The sequence below is a fragment of the Patagioenas fasciata genome, chromosome 2 (genome assembly GCF_037038585.1).
Source record: "Patagioenas fasciata isolate bPatFas1 chromosome 2, bPatFas1.hap1, whole genome shotgun sequence".
Taxonomy (NCBI): Eukaryota; Metazoa; Chordata; class Aves; order Columbiformes; family Columbidae; genus Patagioenas; species Patagioenas fasciata.
This window is the reverse complement of record NC_092521.1, coordinates 56,549,783-56,568,368: the sequence shown is the minus strand read 5'-3', so window position 1 is coordinate 56,568,368 and position 18,586 is coordinate 56,549,783. Positions and strand designations below refer to the sequence as shown.

General features: G+C 41.4%; 1 protein-coding gene across 2 annotated transcripts; it reads right to left on the bottom strand.

Moving 5' to 3' along the window:
- Positions 1-1,871: 1,871 nt before the first annotated feature.
- CIDEA (cell death inducing DFFA like effector a) lies at positions 1,872-17,919 on the bottom strand. 2 transcript variants are annotated; one of them, XM_065831930.2, is made up of 6 exons: positions 17,819-17,919; positions 13,517-13,673; positions 13,067-13,213; positions 10,717-10,898; positions 7,371-7,528; positions 1,872-6,964 (listed from the first exon to the last, which is right to left on the bottom strand). In XM_065831930.2, exons 1-5 carry the CDS (start codon positions 17,854-17,856, stop codon positions 7,396-7,398), a joined length of 657 nt encoding a protein of 218 aa, XP_065688002.1. In that variant the 5' UTR covers positions 17,857-17,919; the 3' UTR covers positions 1,872-6,964; positions 7,371-7,395. The 2 variants fall into 2 exon arrangements, with proteins under 2 accessions (XP_065688002.1, XP_065688001.1); XM_065831929.2 differs by having other exon boundaries at positions 1,872-7,528.
- Positions 17,920-18,586: the final 667 nt, after the last annotated feature.

Below are 18,586 nucleotides of genomic sequence, written 5' to 3'. Positions count from 1 at the left end.
CAAAACCAAAAAAACGCAGGAAACAAAAAAAACCAAAAAACACAACCAACTCTTTGGAGAGGTACAAGTAATGGAAACGAAGGTGAGTTTTATCCATTAGATCGCTACTGCCTTTAGTCATTGCTGGTGCTACTAGTAATAAAACCTGCTTTATTTTCACTGTTCATAACTCTTGTGAAAACTAAACATGGTACCATGTCAGGACCAGGTAAGACTAGGAGAAATTGAGAGAATTGTTTACTGAATTCAGTGGTCACATAGGTGAAGCTGTATTTATCTACACGAAATTCTGATCTTCATGTAGTTTGCAGCAAATACCTATAATTATGAGGAAAACCAGCTTGATGATCCCATTGAAAGATGAAATGTTTTTTCCAGGTGACTGGAATAGCTAGCCATTTTCAGCAACTATTTAGTAATTTGTGATTTCAGAGATAACTGATTATTCAACAACAAACCCATTTTTATCTCTGAAAACACATCAGTTATTCTGGAAGGCACCGACTTTTATGTGGAAAGCATGATCACTCAGAGAGTTGAGTGCAGATTAGAACAATATTCTGCAACTGTTCTAGGCAGCTTCTCTAGGCAACTTCCCTAAATGGGCAAGAAACCAGGACAGATGCAGCTGGGAGAGCACCTGAATTAAGCACATTTGGTACAGGGCTCACTGAAATACTGCCATTTGCACTTTAACTTTGCAGGAACAAAATAGAGAGCACAGTAGACTTCAGTTTCTCTAGCTCAAATAATAAATCAGTAGTCCTTACACCTAAATAAGATTATTTATTGTTTTCTTGCTTATTCTTTCCTGATTTTTGAGATGGAGGAAGAGCATTCGAAACCACTACTTCATCAAGAGCAGCAGCAAACCAAGTCACAGACCTATGCAAGGGAAGATGCTTTGTAATTAGAAGTGCTTTTAACATAAAGGAGTATGGACTTCACAATGTAATTATAAAATGTGTCAGAAATAATTATACCTAACTTTAAGACTTTAAAGGACTTCGATGTCTGACATTTCTCTGGGTCTATAATAGACTGACTACCCACATCATTAAGCTACTATTTTCTTAAATATAGTTGTTCTTTGAGGATCTAAGCTTTTTTTTTTTTTTTTTAAACACACAACAGAGTCACAACCAACCTTTGACAATAGTTACATTACTTTCACAAGAACCCAAACACAATCTTCACAAAATGCATGCTGATTATTAAAGCAGTCTTTTTAGAAAACTGATGATCAATCAACTTTTTTATGTTGAAACTACATAGAATGCACTATCTGGATTCTGGAGTCTATAAAGACATACTGTATTTCTAGTGTTAAATTTAATTAGCTTTTTCATAAAACAACTAGCAGTACTATTTCAATGTTCTTTCAAGTGATAATTAATATTTATTAATAAATATTCCCAACCAAGAATACATTAGGAGTAGGGCCTACTACAAATGAATTCAAACAGATGTATAACCTTAGAAAAGGCATACTTGAGACTGAGGTTAGTAAAGTTTGTATCATGACAACTGAAAATAATAATCCTGTCTGTGTATGACTGGATGTAGTCTCTGCAAACACAGCTGTAAAAAGCCATTCAGAAAACACTCAGATTTTTATTTCATTTTTTTTTCCAATTTTACTGGTCACCTATGGCACAGACAGCTGTCTTTTTGCTTATTTTTACTTTCAGTGTTTTATGTTTGTCATGGGTTAACCTTGGCTGGCTGCCAGGTGCCCACCAAGCCAGTCTCTCACTCCATAACCTCAAAAGGACATGGGGAAAAAAATAAGATGAAAAAGCTTGTGGGTTGAGATAAAGATGGAGATCCCTCACCAATTAGCAACACCAGTAAAACACATTAGACGCAAGGAAGATTAAATTAATTTATTGTAAATTAGAGAAGGACGGTGAGAAACAAAGATAAAACTAAAAACACCTTTCCCCCATCTCTCCTCCTTCTTAAGCTCAACTTCGTTCCAAACTCTTCCACCTCCGCTCCCTGGCCCCAAGTGGCACAGGGGAATAGGGGTCATGGTCAGTCCACAACAGTTCCTCTCTACTACTCCTCCCTTTCAACATTTTTCTTCTGCTCCAGCATGGGGCCCTTCCACAGGGTACAGTCCTTCAGGAACAGACTGCTCCAACATGAGTCTCCTGTGGGGTCACAAGTCCTGCCAGCAAACCTGCTCCAGCCTGGGCTGCTTTCTTGACAGGAACCTGTTCATGCATGGGTTCTCTGCTGGCTGCAGCTTCCTTCAAGACACAGCTACCTGCTGTAGCATGGGGCCTCCATGGGTTGCAGCGTGGATATCTTCTCTGGTGTGGGCCTCCATGGGTTACAGGGGCACAACTTTCTTCACCATCGTCTTCACAACAAGCTTTATGGGAATCTCTGCTCTGGCACCTGGAGCACCCCCTCCCCCTTCTTTCTTACCTTTGTGTCTCCAGGGCTGTTTTTTCCCCCATTTTGCTCAGTCCTCTCTCACAGCTGCTGCACAGCACTTTTTTTATCCCTTACGACACAGAGGCATCACAAACTTGGTTGAAGGGCTCAGCTTTGGGCAATGGTGGGTCCATTTTGGAGCCAGCTGGAAGCAGCTCTGTACCATGCAGAGGCAACCCCAGTCTCTACTCACTGAGGCCATCCCCATAACACCCCTGCACCTCCCACTATCAACACCTTACCACTAAGCTAAATACAGTGCTATTTTGTGCTTTTCCACTGCAAGAAATCAGACCTAGGTTCTCCCACAAGAGAACTGCTCAATAATCAAGCTTTGCAAAACTGTACTTATAAGATGGAAGTGTGCTAGACTGATCACACTTGCATGCTATTCCTCCTGAAGACTAAGTTAATTCCAAACCAGACAAATCTATCTTTGACTAAATTAAATTCATATTTTTCCGCAATCAAATGTGTACTAGTATATCTGTAGGTAAATGACTACAGGGAGTTTTCATGAGGCATTATAAAAAGAGGTCCTTGATCCTTACAGTATTTAGTGAAAAACAGAGAATGCTGAAGACTTCTGTCTCCTGTACTCAGTAGCTTGTAGTCTTTTCCAGCTTTGGTAAAAGACGGAAGAAGACATTCCTTTTGTATGAAATGAAACAGAGTTTGCACAGCTTCTTTGAGGCCAGAAAGCAAGTCAGCAGTAAAGAGTTAAGAGCCACATAACAGTATCCAGTTACTTCACTGCCACAGTCCAGCATTTGGAAACTGTCTGTGCCAGACCACAGATCCATTAACATTCATGATTTCAGGAATAAGTTATTCTAGAAATTAATAGAGACAACATCCAAAGCCACCATCTGATTTTATTTATTCATGGACAGTGTTCCTTCAAATTGGCACCACACTGACATGTAATTCTCACCTGCCTCAATTGTGATAGCAAGTTAAACTACTGAGCTTGAAAATTGTGAAGTGGTAAAACACTATTTCCACCCTTAGCAAAACAGTGATCCTTAAGTTTATAAATATCTTAACTGCATATATGACAAGGTAAGGTAGAGTAAGCAGTGATAACCTGTAAACCCAAAAGGATACTTATTAATACATAACTGAAGTGGTATGTTAATCACATTAATACCTCCAGTAAAACTTGAGGCATCAGGTCAAAAATATACTTTTTTACTTTGGTTTTAATTAAAGAAGCTTGTGCCTTTAGTTCAAGTGCTATCTCAGGAAGAGGCATGCTGAGATGATTTAGTTATAATTCTAGTCAGTTACAAATGATCACATGTAGTTAACTTCACAGTTAATATTCAGACTTACCAACATTTCCTAAATTGTTAGCACCTACCTATCTTCTCACAGTACTAAAAAAAAATTCCAGCTCAAAATCCTATTTTCCTTTATTTGCCCTTCTCTGTATGGAAGGGATTTAGGATGTTTCCTAGAGCATATTCCAAATTATCTAAGGAATTTAGACCTTGCCTTTTCCTCTTGTAATCCTGTTTCTCCTGAAAGAATAGGAAGGTGGAAGAAAGCAACAACTTCATGGGTTTATGAAAGGAAGGAAATGAAGTAGTGATAAATTACACACACACAAAAAGCTACTAGATTCTTCATTCCAGTCATGAAGAGAGCAACTTTGTTTTGCCTGCAGAACATGAACAGTGTCTGAGTCAACAAGTTCGAGTACTTCAGTGAAAATTCCTTTTTTGGTAACTAGAGAGTATGACTTGGTACATTGTTAGCAAGTGATGCAAAGCAACAGGCAAAAAGGGCCAGTGCAAGCAAGGAGGCAGTAAACACATTTCACACCTTCCACATGACACTGCTACCAGCCTCGACTGCAACAGTAAGGATCGCAGATTAACCCAGTTTATGGGAAAAAGTTAAAGCTGAAAGTGTCAAGTGGAAAAGCTAGCTTCTTCTCTAGATACCTGTGGTGAAAAGCCAGTGCTTTTAGTTTTTCTGTCTCTTGCTAAATATTGTACACAACTTGTATATAACTTTTTGAAAGGTAGATAATGCTGAAGTAGTTCTTTGCTGTGTACCACACATAGCTGAAGTGAAAGCTATGCCTTCTAAACATTCTGTAAAACAAAAAAACCCAAACTGGTTCCAACCTAGAAAATGACAAACTCCTCCAGTTTGACCCAAAGCCAAAACTTTATCTCTGGAAAGCAGTTGCTACAGTAGCAAATATCATCCCTCAAATACCAAGCCTGTGGCAAAACAAGATCCAGAAGCAAAGAAAAATTTCAGACAACTTGCAAGACACACCTCCCATTTTGAGAAAATATCAAAGCTGAGTTACTTTGTTCAGCTGTTTGCATTTTGAATTAGAGGGAGATGTTCTGAGATTGAGACTTTGCAGCTCCCATGACCTTCAGCAGCTCAAGTTTTAAGTGTTAAGCTGTCACAGCAGCAGCTGCTTCAAAACGTTGCAAATTCATACTGAGTTAACATTTTAGATCACATTAGGTTCTCAGACAGTGCCATTGGAACCTCTGGAGTGTTAGTTCTGTAACAATTGCCTCTGGATACAGAAGGCTGGAATTTGAGATCTGCACAGTTCAGACTTGCAAAAGCTTTTTTTATTACAGATGTCGAAGAAGCAATTCACACAAAGCAATATTGTGCTATGCAAGTTGCTTTGTTTTTTTAATGTTGGTGCTCCCACCATTAGCAACATAAATATTCTTAGGATCATTACACAGAGTTTACTTTCAAGAGATGTGCTTTTTTTAATTGAATAAATGGTCCTTGAAAGCTGAAAGAATTATTGACAAAGTCATTGCACTGCATCAGTTAAATGCAATTCTTTGGTATGGGGTAGAAAGACTTTGGCTAACAGTTATCACAGCAACAATCATTTGCGGGGGATAGGAAGGAAGGGTGTTAAGAGCACCACAGATGAAGTATACAGCTTCCATTTTAATATAACCTCTTCCTCATTACTCTCAGAATAGTTTATTGTTTTCTTCTGAAGGAAACCTGACAGTGCTGCAAGCTACAGACATTCTTCCCTGTGAGAAATTAGGAAAGAATCAGTCCTCCCCTTTGCTGGAGGAGGGCACACTGCTCCAGACAACACTCAGTAGATGCAAAACAACAGAAATCAAGGTTTTTCTTAGCTGTCTACTGATTTGCAATACCATTACCGAAGAAACAGGCAGACACCTGCCAAACTTGCCAAATCAGTCCCTTTAACACTTGGATTTAGGCTTCTTTTCATCACAACAGTGATTTGAAAGATGCAGTTCCAGCTGGCTAACTCACATCCATGAAGGGAAGGCAAAAATAAGCCTATGAAGGTGAAATTTGCAGATTAAAGTGAGAGCAATATTCCCACATATTAGTGACATTTGACATGGCACACACCCAGCTGACAGGTCAGAATAGATCCATTCAACCAAGATGGTTGGTCTTGGTCTTTGCAGTCCACCTGCTCCTCTTTTAGATTAGGTTTTCCTCCAACTGATGAGTGCAGTTAATGCACAGTTAACAGATTCCTGTCTCAGCAGAGGCATGGCAGGCAATGTGGGGTCCACACTGGTCTTTTCCCTTTCACCCCCACTGCTTTCTTCTCCTGCCCGACTTGTTCGCTCTGTCACCAGAGCTTCTCTTCCTACGTGGCACCTGCTGTCAGGTCAGACATATTTAACTGTATCCACTGTCTCCTTACCAGCTTTCAGTCCTAAGCAAGAATATAACAACTTACTAAAATTATTCATGAGCAAGTAAATGAAAACCTTAAAAGCCACACCTATGAACAACCAAAGTTGGGCTTTTTCCCTTCACCAATGGAAGTTTGTATTTTAATACAGGGCACCTAACACTGCTTGTTTTCCAGTTTTCTACACTGTTGAGGAAAAGCTTGTGGGAAGCTGGTCACGCTAGCGGCTCACTAAACTGTAGAAAACATTAAGAACAATTTTACCTAAGGATTACAAATTTTGTCCTTTAATACAGCTTGTCTTGAGAAACTCTAAACCCCAAAATATCCAGTTAAGAGCATATGGATGTTACACAAGACTAGGCAGTGTCCTGCTGCTCTCCCCGGAACACAGGGGCATCAAAATCCAGCATCTCTCACATGTACCTCAAGTACAACTTGGAATGTAGTATCATCTTGTAAATGAACAGTAGAAACTACATAAGTGATCATTTAACCCCTGAGCAAAGCTTCAGCAGGTTGCTTGTAAGCTGCATTCATGAAACTATGGCAAATTATTCAACACTTCAGGAAGAAATAGACATCAGACCCATTAAAGAAATACATCAGCTTCTTCAACTGCTATGAGCTATAGTGATATAAAGAGTCATAATGAAAGGTTTTTCCTTGCTTTAAGAGAAATAAGGCTAAATTTTAAGCTTCTGCTTAGTTGCACTTTCTTCAAATCAGACTTAATGAGAGAACCAGGATTCAGCTGTATTGTGTAGTTCCATTGTCAGAAGCAATAAAGAAGTACACTTCACACTTTTGTACCTCGATGCCAGTTGGGCACTAATACCAATACTGTTAAGGATCAAAACCAGAAAAACACAGACCCCCTGCCACCATCTTACAGCCCAGTCTGTTCACAAGGCAAACAGACAGCCATGAAAACAAACAAAAAAAGGAAAAAACAAAAAACTATGCTTTGATCCCACTGGTTACAAAGCAGGCAAGTTTCCAAGTATACTTTTGCTGAGGCAAAAACCTGCCTTCTCCCCTTTTGCTGCATTCTCAGACATGAGGCACCCATCCTTTTGCTGCTTTTGCCTGTGAACACCAAACACTTATTTTATGACTAAGGCCTACAAGCATTCCCAAGTGTGAAAAATGTTAGTTCACATCAGTGGACATCCCTCTACCATAACATCATTACAATCAAAACTGGGCAAGATAATGTCTTTAAGCAAAAGGATTCGATATCAGAAGTGCAGCTGTGCTCACTACTCCCGCCTTGATCTTCTACATGGGACGTCTTCATCATATTCACCCATCAACTGCAACATATACGTTCCAGTATAGAGAAGAAATTGTCCGATTATTTGTGCTGCATGAGACATTAGCTGAAGTATCTTCCTAGAAGAAAAGTTAATTATAGAAGAAAATATGTTTTGTTTTTTCTTAATCACCAGCAGAATGACATTACTCCTTTCTCCCCACCCACACCACCTTTAGGATGATTTAGGTAGATATATTTAAAAACTCTCTCATTCCTCGCTTCTGATAAGCTTGTCTTTTTTGTAACTTCAGAAAAAACACTTCTGTGGCCATTGATTAACAGAAAACTATTGACATGTTGGCAGAAGCAGAAAAAACATTTAAGAAAGCAGGCAGTCATCCCATCAGACTTTTACAGGCTTTTTGCAAAGCCATCACTCAACCTACCAGAGCACCACTGAAGACAACTTTGCCTGGGAGCCCAGCAGCATTCCTGCAGTGTGAATCCATCTTGCATCTCACCTTTAGGCCATTGACTAATACAACACCGCATGTATCTCTAAGCTGCAGATCAAACTTAATTAGATCTGAAGCTGAGCAATCACACTACAGTGGATGCCCAACAGCAAAACAAGTGAAGCCGGGCAAATGAATGTTGTCTAAGCTGCAAACCTTAAGAATTCTCAGTTCACAACTATTCTATTTTGTAAAGATTTAGTAAGTATCAGTGTTCAAGTATATAATACTGTCTGAGAACCGGTACAGATCCCTAAACTAAGATCAGATAAGCATCAGAGGTTTACAATATAAATTGTAGATCACCACAGGATTGCAAGGGAATAGAGGTCATCATAAATGGTCATTTATTCAGCTTAGTTATAGCTGCGTGTTCCTTCTATTCTCCACAAAACAATGGGGACATCAGTACTAAGAGCTATGTTCAAGACCTATCCCCTGAAAGTTAAGTAGGCCCTCACAAGTGTGAAGCTGAGGCATTGGGGATTTGGTACACAAGAACTGGAACAATTCCAAAACTGGAAATGCATCCATTTCTGAGGATGCAGAAACCAGACCAGCTTTCCTCTTCTGCAAAAAAGGGGGAAGATTTTCTGAATTTGTCTGAGAAAATATGCAGCTGTGAAACCTATGCTGCCATTCACTTCTCCTTTGAGCTCTAGCAGAGAAGGTAAAGTCTTCTTCCTAAAAACTCATTTTTTTCCACTGTGATGAAGAAAGCTTGCAGTGAAAATCCAACACTTCAGTAGAGTAGAATACCCTGTACTGAGAGAGCCTGGGAAGCCTTAAAAAAAAAAACAAAACAAAACAAACCAACGCACTGTACCCCTTGTTCATGCTTCCCTCACGTACGCCATTTCAGTATGTCCTTCCTTCCACCACATAGTACAAGACCAAGGAGCTTTACAGTTGTAAAGAAAGCTGCACCTGGTACTGAGTTTTTGAGCAGCTGCAGTGTGTCACTTGCACACAAGAGCAGTTGTCACTTAAGCCACAGAGGAAGTTATTTGTTGAACCAGACATTTGATCCTTCAGTTGGACACTATAGGGAGAAACTGCTAGGGGAAATGCACTAATCAGATCTGGCAGGCTCTGAGCCCCTTTCCCCAATGAACAACTGCAGCACTTTAAAGTCCTTTCCCTTCACACTCCACAGGAAGGCTCAGGGAGAGGGCATCAGAGTTAACAATTTGGATCTCATTAGCAGAGGGACAACACGAAGAACCAAACATCATCTGTCTTCAATTTAAATAGCAAGTTGAGACATGCCATCTCACTGTTGTGTTCAAGAGTACCCACAGTTGTCTATTCTGTCATCCCTGTTCTTCGCTAGTGGACTATTTTCCCACCCTGACACTGGCACTTCCCTCACAGCTCAACTCCGTAACATAACAGCACTTCCAGAACTCCACAGCTACTTCAGCTGTCTGTCAGTATCATTTTTTTCTGACCAGCTGCCCTGTGTTGGCAGGGAGGCAGAACCGTCACTTCAAATTCTCTTTAACAGTGCAAGTTCCAGTGCTGATACTCATCTCCATAGCAGATAGCCAGAAATCAGAGTTTGTTCTGGCACAGGAGACTTGACAAACATAGGAACTGGAAGAGTGCAGCTGTTCAAGGGTAACCCTTCGCTTTGAAAGAGCCCTAATGAAGCCAGTGCTACAAGAGGGCATAGCATATAGCTGGAGAATCACTGTAGCATTACCAGAGAAATGGGTCTCATCTACAGTCACATCAGCTGTAGCCTAAAAGATTAAGCAAGGGACCACCTAAGTGGGGTGGGAGAGGTCAGACAGAAAAACAGGGAACAAGATTAGCATTACAATTCTTAATAGCTGCATCATGAGAGGAGGGACTGTTTGAAGACTTCAAACTAAAGACTACTTGTTGCACAGGGGAAGTGAAAACCTCACAGGCAAATATATCTGTCCTGTACAGAGCAGATCTTGTCCTCAAGTAACAAAATGCATCAACTCTCCACTACTGTGTCTCAACCAGAATTTGAAAGGTCAGGTAGAGAAATTCGGGGCTGCAGCTTAAACAGCTGCCAAACAGGGCACCTTTGTGAAGGAGTCTAAACTCAGAAGTTTTCCTCAACCAGGGCAAGACACAGCTAGTTTTGACAAGGTACAGACTTTCAACACACTGAATGCAGCAGAGAGGACAGGTATTATTTTCACAAATGAATCACAGAATTGTTGGGGTTGGAAGGGATCTCTGGAGATCATCTAGTCCAAACCACCTGCTCAAGCAGGTTCACCTAAAGCAGGTTCCAGAGAAGAAGACTCCACCACTTTTTGCTCCTGCATAAGACAGCATTTCACAACAGCCAGTTCTACCAAACACAACCAACTACAGATTGGTCCTGCATGGAACAGCGGTCCTTGTTAGGCTCCATTAGTTTGCTTAGAGACCAGTTGGTTTTAAAAGTGACATTACACAATCTTACTACAGATTATAAATTCAGATTAAGACAGTAGACAGTGTCACATCTCTTCCGTGTAGCTCAGGTGATGCATTTGGCAACCAGTGATTGCTAAGTCTGGACAAGCTTTAAGACCTCTGCCGTCAGATCTCAAATTCCTCTCTCATTTCATCCCCTTGAAGACCCCTCTCAAAGAGTATTTTGCTTCTTCCTCAGCCTCCTGCATTCTTCAAATAAGTCAAAGAAATCTGGGGATTCAGTACATTGGCCAGTATGTAAGAATAAAATTACTAAATTTATGAACACACCTGCTTCACAGAATCAATAAGCAAACACAGATTTTACATTAATGCATACGCCTCACCAGTAGTGGAAACATGCTTACCGCAATACACTTTTTGCTCCCATACATTTGATGTCATATGAGACAGAGTAGATCTCATAGAAGGTTGCTTTGATGTTTAAGCAACCAATAAAATCCTTAGGGTTCAGCTTGTACAAATCAAATGTGATGTTAGCTACTCCCATTTTCTTCTTTTGTCTCAGGGTGGTGACTCCATTTCGTGTCTAATTTAAAAAGAGAGAAAGGCAATTTGTACTATAAGCCAGGAAACTACAGCAAGACAATTGCTAACAGTGCAGCTTTTCAGAAACAGCTTGTTTATTCCAGTCTTTGGGCTAGTTCTCAATCAACTCTAAAACAGAATTAAAAACATTCGCACAGAGAAAAGCAAGACCCTGGCTCACGTAATTCTGTGGAAGTCCTGACCAGGAGCCTGAAGGTATCCCAAACAGACACAGAAGTTCTAGAGTGATGTACCACCCATTGAGTATTTATTTCTTATAATATAGCTGCTTCTTCAGGATATACTGAAACCACTGGTAATGCCACAGCACAGCGGCATTACTTAATTATCCCAGTATGTTCCATCTGCTACCTGGGGCACCACAGTCAACACCAAAATAAGCCACTAAATTACCAGGATGACATTAGGTTATTCTGTTTAGGAAGAACCACAATACTGACAAGCACTCTTAGAGATAGCTGCAAAGATGACATCTGCGACAAGTCACTTCACATCCTGGCACATAACACCTCTCTTTTTCCTCCTGCTAAAAAAGTAACATGAGGTGGAAGCCACTACTGATTAGGCCTAGGGTTTGAGGTTTTTAAGAGGAAAAAGCAAAGGAGGAGAAGTCATCTTCCACCTTAAATCCAGCCTTCTTTATTGAGAGCAGCCTTTGTCTGCTTCAGGGCCGACAATTATACTTTCACCATGCTTGCTTCAAGAAAAATAAAAAATAGTAGAGCAGACCCATATTTACAGAGACATCTAGTGGAAACATGAGATAGTCCGCTCAGCACATCCCGCTCAAGGTTACTGACTTGGCAGCTGCCATGCTGTTTTTTGCATGCTAAATGAAGCAATAAAGTTGTGTAAGACTGGGCCGTTTTGTACTTGTTACCCCAGCACTCAGACAGTACTGTGATAAGTCAAACCAAGTTAAACACTGTAGTATATAATTAGCCAGCAATTTTATGCCTGTTTTACTTCAACGGCCTCAAAGCTCTAGCAACAGGGCTCCCCACTAACAAAAGTTTTGGATATGTACAAGTCGGTATTCTTGGTAGCGTATCCCCCATTAGCACCCAGAATATTTGCATAAAGCACGACAGAGTTTGTGCTACCCTCTAGATGATTTGTGAAGCTGCAGTAGTCCTCCTGTCATTCAGGATGTCCTGAAGAGGGACAGCATTCAAACTTGTTCTGCTCCATGCCAGACAGGACACAGGGCAGAGCAGGAAGGAGCAAGGTGGAGTCATGCCCTGGCTGCAACTTTTCCGCTCTTGGAGCTCGTGGCCTAGATGCAGCAGGTTAATAAGCCAGTGAGGTATCTCAGGGAAAAATGTACAAACTGCCCACACTGCAACAGGAGACTGAGAAAACAGGGCCACACGATTGAGCCACCTGTGTACAAGCAGACAAATCATAGGCCTGTTTACAGCTCTTCAGCTAGCTCTGCCCCAATAGAAGAAATTTTGATGTTAGCTTTCTAGCAACAACCACTTAATGGAGAGACAGTTGGGAGTTTATCTTACTAATGTGCAGATGACTATTCCCCCACAAAACCACAAATTGGACACTGCATTGACATGAACAGAAGGCTAAAGCAAGCTGATTTTAACAGTCTTTAAAATACCTTGAAGCATGTAGGCTAACAATGGGTTTTGATGATAACTTTTAGCTGTTTGCAAGACTAAACACAGGCATTTTTCTAACCTTCACTAAATCGTTACTGCACTCACAAGACAAAACTTTTTTTACCTTTGGGAATTTTTTTCCTTTCTAAAGCTAACAATTAAAGACATTGTATTTTTAACTTCATGCAGTTACTGTACTAGTTTTCTTTATGTTACAAAAAGGCTCAAGAATAAAGTTACTTCTGAGGATCCCCAAAAGCAGGAGATTTCCCCATAATTCTTTTCAGTTGTAATGATCCATTTCAATTCTTGGCAGATCTTTGCCAAGAGTTCTATGTTCAAACTAGAGACAGAAAAAACAAACCAACCAAAAAGCAAACTTGATTTGTCATTCAGGACACTCAGAGTTTATACCTTGCCTTCTTTAGTGGAAGTTTTCTTTCTCATCTCTCTCCTCTCCAACAATTTTAGCAGCCACAGACATTCTTCCATCCACTTATATTTAAGTGAGAGAGAGCAGGTCAACACTTACTTGGGTCCATTTCTGTCCTTTTTCTAGAACCATGAAGTGCGTATTATCATCCAGGGACTGGAAGAACTCTTCTGTATCAACAATTGTGCCATCTTCCTCCAAAACCAGAGTAACTATTCCAGCAGATATAAGGAAGGCATCTAAAGTCTGCAAAAAACAGCAAATTTTAGCATTTGAAAGTGGGTCCGTCATCCAAGATGTATAGATGTGGCACTTAGCAACATGGTTTAGTGGTGGACTTGGCAGTGTTTGGTTTGCAGCTGGACTCGATATTAAAGGTCTTGTCCAACCTAAATGATGACATGATGCATGATTAAGATTTGCTGATCTGCCATATTCTCCTGAACTTCCCCAGTAATGATTTTTAGAAGAACACAAGTGTGTGGGTTGCCCTTGTGGCATACTGTACTTCACTGTAAGTTTCAGCCTGAGTGGGAATGTTTGCTCTACCTTGCTGATGAGCTCTTGCAGACTGCTTGCAACAATTCCTTTCCGGCTGCTTCGGGAGGCATTCGACACACGGAAAGGTCGTCCTGCAGGCATGAGAGGAGGGAACAGGGTCTGTTTTGTTACGGCTCCCACAGATGCTCCCATGGATACCAAAGATCTAAGACAAATAGAAATTTAGTGTAGTTATAAAAATAGTCACTTCAAGTACCATGAGAAGGAGGAGGACTGTTGAGTTCAGTGACGTAAGCACATTATACAAGTAATTCACGGGTCACATTAGACTTGTGGAGCTTGCTTTCAAAACTAAATATTACATTGCCCTACAGACACGTTGTCTGTCTCTGAACCGTCTCTTGCCAGTGACATTTGAATACACTTCTAAAATTAAAATCATTTCAAGCAGATGTGGGCCACCTCTAGCTCAGCTGATGTCAAGGTCATGATTACAGTGAGGCTGACAAGTTTTAACACTGAATTGGAAAGGCAGCAGCTCTTATTGCATTCAGCCACTTAGATCATTCTCTTTACCTGCAAGATAAATGCTCAGAGAGATAATACAGAAGACTACTTTCAACTAATTATTTAAGATACGAGTTTGCTTTAGGAAGACTGAACAGATTATCCATCCTCAAAACACCTAGCACGAGAATGCAAGTCGAGCTTTTCAATATAGTTATGCTTGATTTCCAAAGAGCCAAGGTGTTTATGTTGTAAAAAATATCTACAGCTTACAAAACCTCATCTACTTTTGAAAAAAATCAAAAATAAAACTTATTTGTGCCCTAATGTATCAAAAGTCATAAAATAAAATGAAAATTAAGATCAAAGTACATAATTGCAGGATTGGAGAAGGCTGTCAGAGAGGCTGGAAGAATTCAAACACTTTTAGAAAGAGGTTGTAAATTTTTCTAAGCAGTCACATGTTTTAACAGTCACTCTTTAGGTTTCCTTAGGTAAACCAAAAGCATAACTCTAACTTCCTACTCCCACACCAAGGCATAGACCTGCTCCCAACTACATCTCATGACAGCTTTTTGCTGCCAAATTACATTGGTTAATTCAATATCCAGCTTGTCAAAAATCACTCTCTGCATGACACCTGGAAAGGACTGATCTCTGACAAGTCTCTTAAAGGGAGAAAACATTTTGTCTCCCCCATTCCTGGACTTCACCCTTGGTATATCTTTTGTTCCTTAATGCTGAATTGCACAGGGGTGGGAAAGGCAGGCATCCCCACTTTGTTCTCCCACACAGATGTAAAAAGTCAGCTTCATGTAGGAAAATCTATTCTCGGACACTGTCACAGACGGGGAGGGAGTGAACTGGCAGTCTCTTTCTGTAGCAAGAAAGTGAATACAGGAATTTTTCAAACAATGGTGAAGTGGTATAAAATTATTCATTGTCCCTGTCACAACTTTTGTGCCGGTCCACATTGACCAGGGAGAATAACTTTATTTTCCGAAGTTCTTATCTGGTCTTTAAGAATATTTTTGAGATGCACAGAAAGTTTTGTGGGGTTTTTTTGACTGGCCAGATAGAGTTCTGGCAATTAATTTCCTGCTCTCGTTCTGAAATGCCCTTCTACAGGGCTTTGGGCTATTGCCTTTCCTTAGTACAGCAAAGTTTACCTCCCTCAAAAACTTCTCAGCATTGTTAGAATTTCTATTTTTTTAAGGGAGCAGAGTGTTCAACAGTTTTATTCTAGCTCAAACTAATACTTTCTTGGTAGTGCTGTTGAAACATTAGGTCCCTGGCTTTCAACAATTTGCACATATACATACATGGCTGGTGGAAATCTCTCTCCTCCCCATAACAAAGCTGGTGAGGATAAGCAGTCAGTATGTTTTTCAGGAGACAGGTACTGTTTCAAATTAAAGAGGTAATAAATACTTTTGTCCTGGAGAAGGGTCAAGACCAGGGAGGAGGATGAGGTGACAGAGTAGCACTTGCAAAGGCATTGAAGCTACACAGAAGGGTAGTGTGCTAAGACAGAGCATGTTGGCTAATCTCTTCACTGACTAAGTTAATAGTCCCCCAGACACCCCACTCATCTGTGGGCAGCTCCCATTCTGAATCAGTCAAGTCTTCTTCTCAGATATGAAGCGTGCTCATCGATCTTGGGGCTGGTGACATCACTTCACACGGCACCCTTATGTCAGAAGGCACAACAGTCAGGATTCAAGAGACAATGCTTCCGAATCTAGTTACATCCCATTCCCTCTCACACATTTGAAAACTAGCATGTAGAATAGTTACTTCAGTGGTATATACGACAGTACTGCCAAGATTTTTTTTTTTTTTTCCTCTGGTGAGGACAGAAAATACCAGTCCTGTTGAACAGTTTTCTTTTCCATTACTTAAGCCAGATTGTCACTGACAAAAGACAAAGCATAAGGAAAAAAGCTGAACATATATCCTGATACAGAAAAGCATTAGGGGCACAGCTCATGGGCAGGACTTAAGCTAACAGGATTCAACATTGGGCATTAGCACTGCCAACTATACAAGCCACATTTTGCAGCTCTGAGCAGAAGTTTCATCAGGATTCAAGATCACTGATGTCACACCGCTGCCCAGTTGTACCAGATGTAAAAAGTCAGGGGAAAAAAACAGACCAAAACAAAAAACACAAACCAGATTAACAAACCAGGACTTTCACCAGCTACATCAGACAGTTACTTAATAGGAGTCCAAGTCTTAGGGAGTTATTTAACATTGATGCCACTACATCTACATTTCAATAAACCGACATCATCTTTAAATAAGTCTGCTTATGAAGTAGTGAGTTTAGGCTCCAGCGCAGGCTGAGGTTTCAGTCAACTAGAACGCAAAAGCCAGTGTGATTAAAAAAAGCCAGATAAACAGTGTGAAGCCTTCCACTTCTGGGCCTGTTGCTGAAAGCTTGTTTCTTTTCCTTTGTTTCCCCCCCACACAAAGGCTACAGACTCAAACAGGCCAGCCTACCTTCAGGGCTCCTAAAAAGATCAATTTTTGCTGCAGACACCAGACAAACTGATTCCTGATGCAGGAAATTCCTCTGCTAGATTGGCATTATCAAAACTAACTTCCTACTAAAAGCTGATCAAGCTAAGTCAGGGAACAAGCAGCGGAGAGAAAAGAAACATACTAAGATACAGTCAGCTTTATTAGAAAGTTGAGTGACAGGTTAGATACAGACAACTCCATTGCTGTTCTGTTGTTCTTTAAAGTCAAAAAGATCAAATCCTAGCTCTTCCCTAAAGGACAGTGAGATCCTATGTCAGCCAGTGGAAACCACAAAAATATATTTATAATTGAAAGAGCAAATATCTTCAAACTCTGGTGTCTTGTCCAGTTTGCTCTGTATAACTATGCATTCAGTGTAGTGTCAAGGTTGATGGGACAAACGAAATTATTTTTTTTCTGAGAAACACCTGGCAGTTAAAAGCCTGCCTTGAGTCCCATACATATATTCCCTCTTTGTCTTTTGTTTGCAATATGCCTCGTATGTTTGTCTAAGAATGTGGTGCAATGGTCTTCAGCCTCACGTAGAAAAATCAACGTTGCACAACACGAGTGGCTTCAGAATACAGCACAGTTTGACTTTTAGGTTAAAGTTCACTGACAAATGACAACAGCAGTAACAGCAAAGCCAAAAAAAGAGTCAGAAATTAGTCAAGAGACTCAGGTTTCACCCAGATTGCAGACTTGCTTTCCCTGTTAAAACATGAACTGTAGAGATGTCAGAAGCACAGCTAGAATTAGATGCATTTTTGAATTGCACACAAATGGACAGCTTCACAGACATGGTCAGCACAACCAAAATGCAGACAGAGGCCATGGAGCTGTGGTCCCATTTTCACTGAGTACAAGTGGCTCCTAACTACACTGAAGATCCATGCCTGGCATACAAGCTCTTCACACACAAGACAGCAGCTTCACTACTGTCGAGAGGTGAATACAACCCAGAAAGGACTTAAAACTGCAAAGCTCCTACTTGTGTCTCCCTCAGAAATATTTCATCTGAAGCTCGAAAGTCTGCGAGAGCACATCTTCTTGCTTGTCCCACCTAGTGTCCATCACGTTTAATCTGAACCCCGTCTCCAACGCCCGTTGTGCCAAGTCCTCACACCATGCTTGGGAAGCGCCCTTTGCTCCCGAGGAGCTGGAGCTGACAAACAGTTATTCAAACTCGGCTCCTCCCGAGCACTCCTCGGCAGCCGAACCCGCCGCCAACCTCCGAACCGCCGCGGGGATCAGCAGGGGAGGGAGTGTGGAGGGAGGCGGCAGCTGCCCGGAGGGGTGAGGGTCCCCCGCACTCACCGCACCAGCGAGCCCGCGTAATCCCACGCCGCCTCCATGGCCACCCCGGCCGCAGGGCAGCGCCGGCCGCGGCGCTTAAGTGGTGCGGCGGAACTCCTCCCCGCGGCGGGGCGGGACAGCCCCTCCGCCCGGCCCCTCCCCCGCGGCGGCCCCGGCGGGGAGAGAAGGTGGACTGGTGGGACAGCCGGCTCCACGGAGTTTGTCACGGCGGTGCAGGGCCCCAGCAAAGTTCCAAGCTTGTCCACAGCACAAACAGCAGGGAGGTAATAACAGGTGCAAGACGCCCCACGGAGGAAGCAATATTTCTTCAGGTGCGCTTTGCCTTAACCTGGGAAAGGAGCAAGAAGGGTTTTGTTTAGTGTGTATCTGACTTAATACACATTAGCTAGTTACAGCTAATATAGCAACAGTGGAAGCCAATCTCATTTGAAGCCTCTCAGCATTAGAGCAAATTAACAGATTAAGTGCCTCAGCTTCTGATTTTAGAGCGTGTGAATAAGCTTACAGCTTGGATTAATATATACAGTAGCTTCAGCAGAGGTATTTAGTGTTATTCCTACAGGGAAAGGAGCAGTGACTTCTGTACACTAAGCAGCTAAAAAGGCAGTTATTTCCTTTTCATGTATGCCTGTGGGCACAAATACAGTATTTTTTTGGCTTTAAAACCATGTTCTGTTTCTCAGGGCCGTGCAATCACCATTGCACTATTGCACAGGGAAAACAGAGCCAGGAGCCTCAGAACATGCCTTTCAGGCAACTGCCTGACCG

Excerpts from the sequence above, each read along its gene's own strand:
- CIDEA (XM_065831929.2), bottom strand. The coding sequence starts at position 17,856 with ATGGAGGCGGCGTGGGATTACGCGGGCTCGCTGGTGCG. Across the intron at positions 13,674-17,818 it reads TACGCGGGCTCGCTGGTGCG|ATCTTTGGTATCCATGGGAG; the intron begins GTGAGTGCGGGG and ends TATTTGTCTTAG. Across the intron at positions 10,899-13,066 it reads AAGGACAGAAATGGACCCAA|ACACGAAATGGAGTCACCAC; the intron begins GTAAGTGTTGAC and ends TTTTTAAATTAG.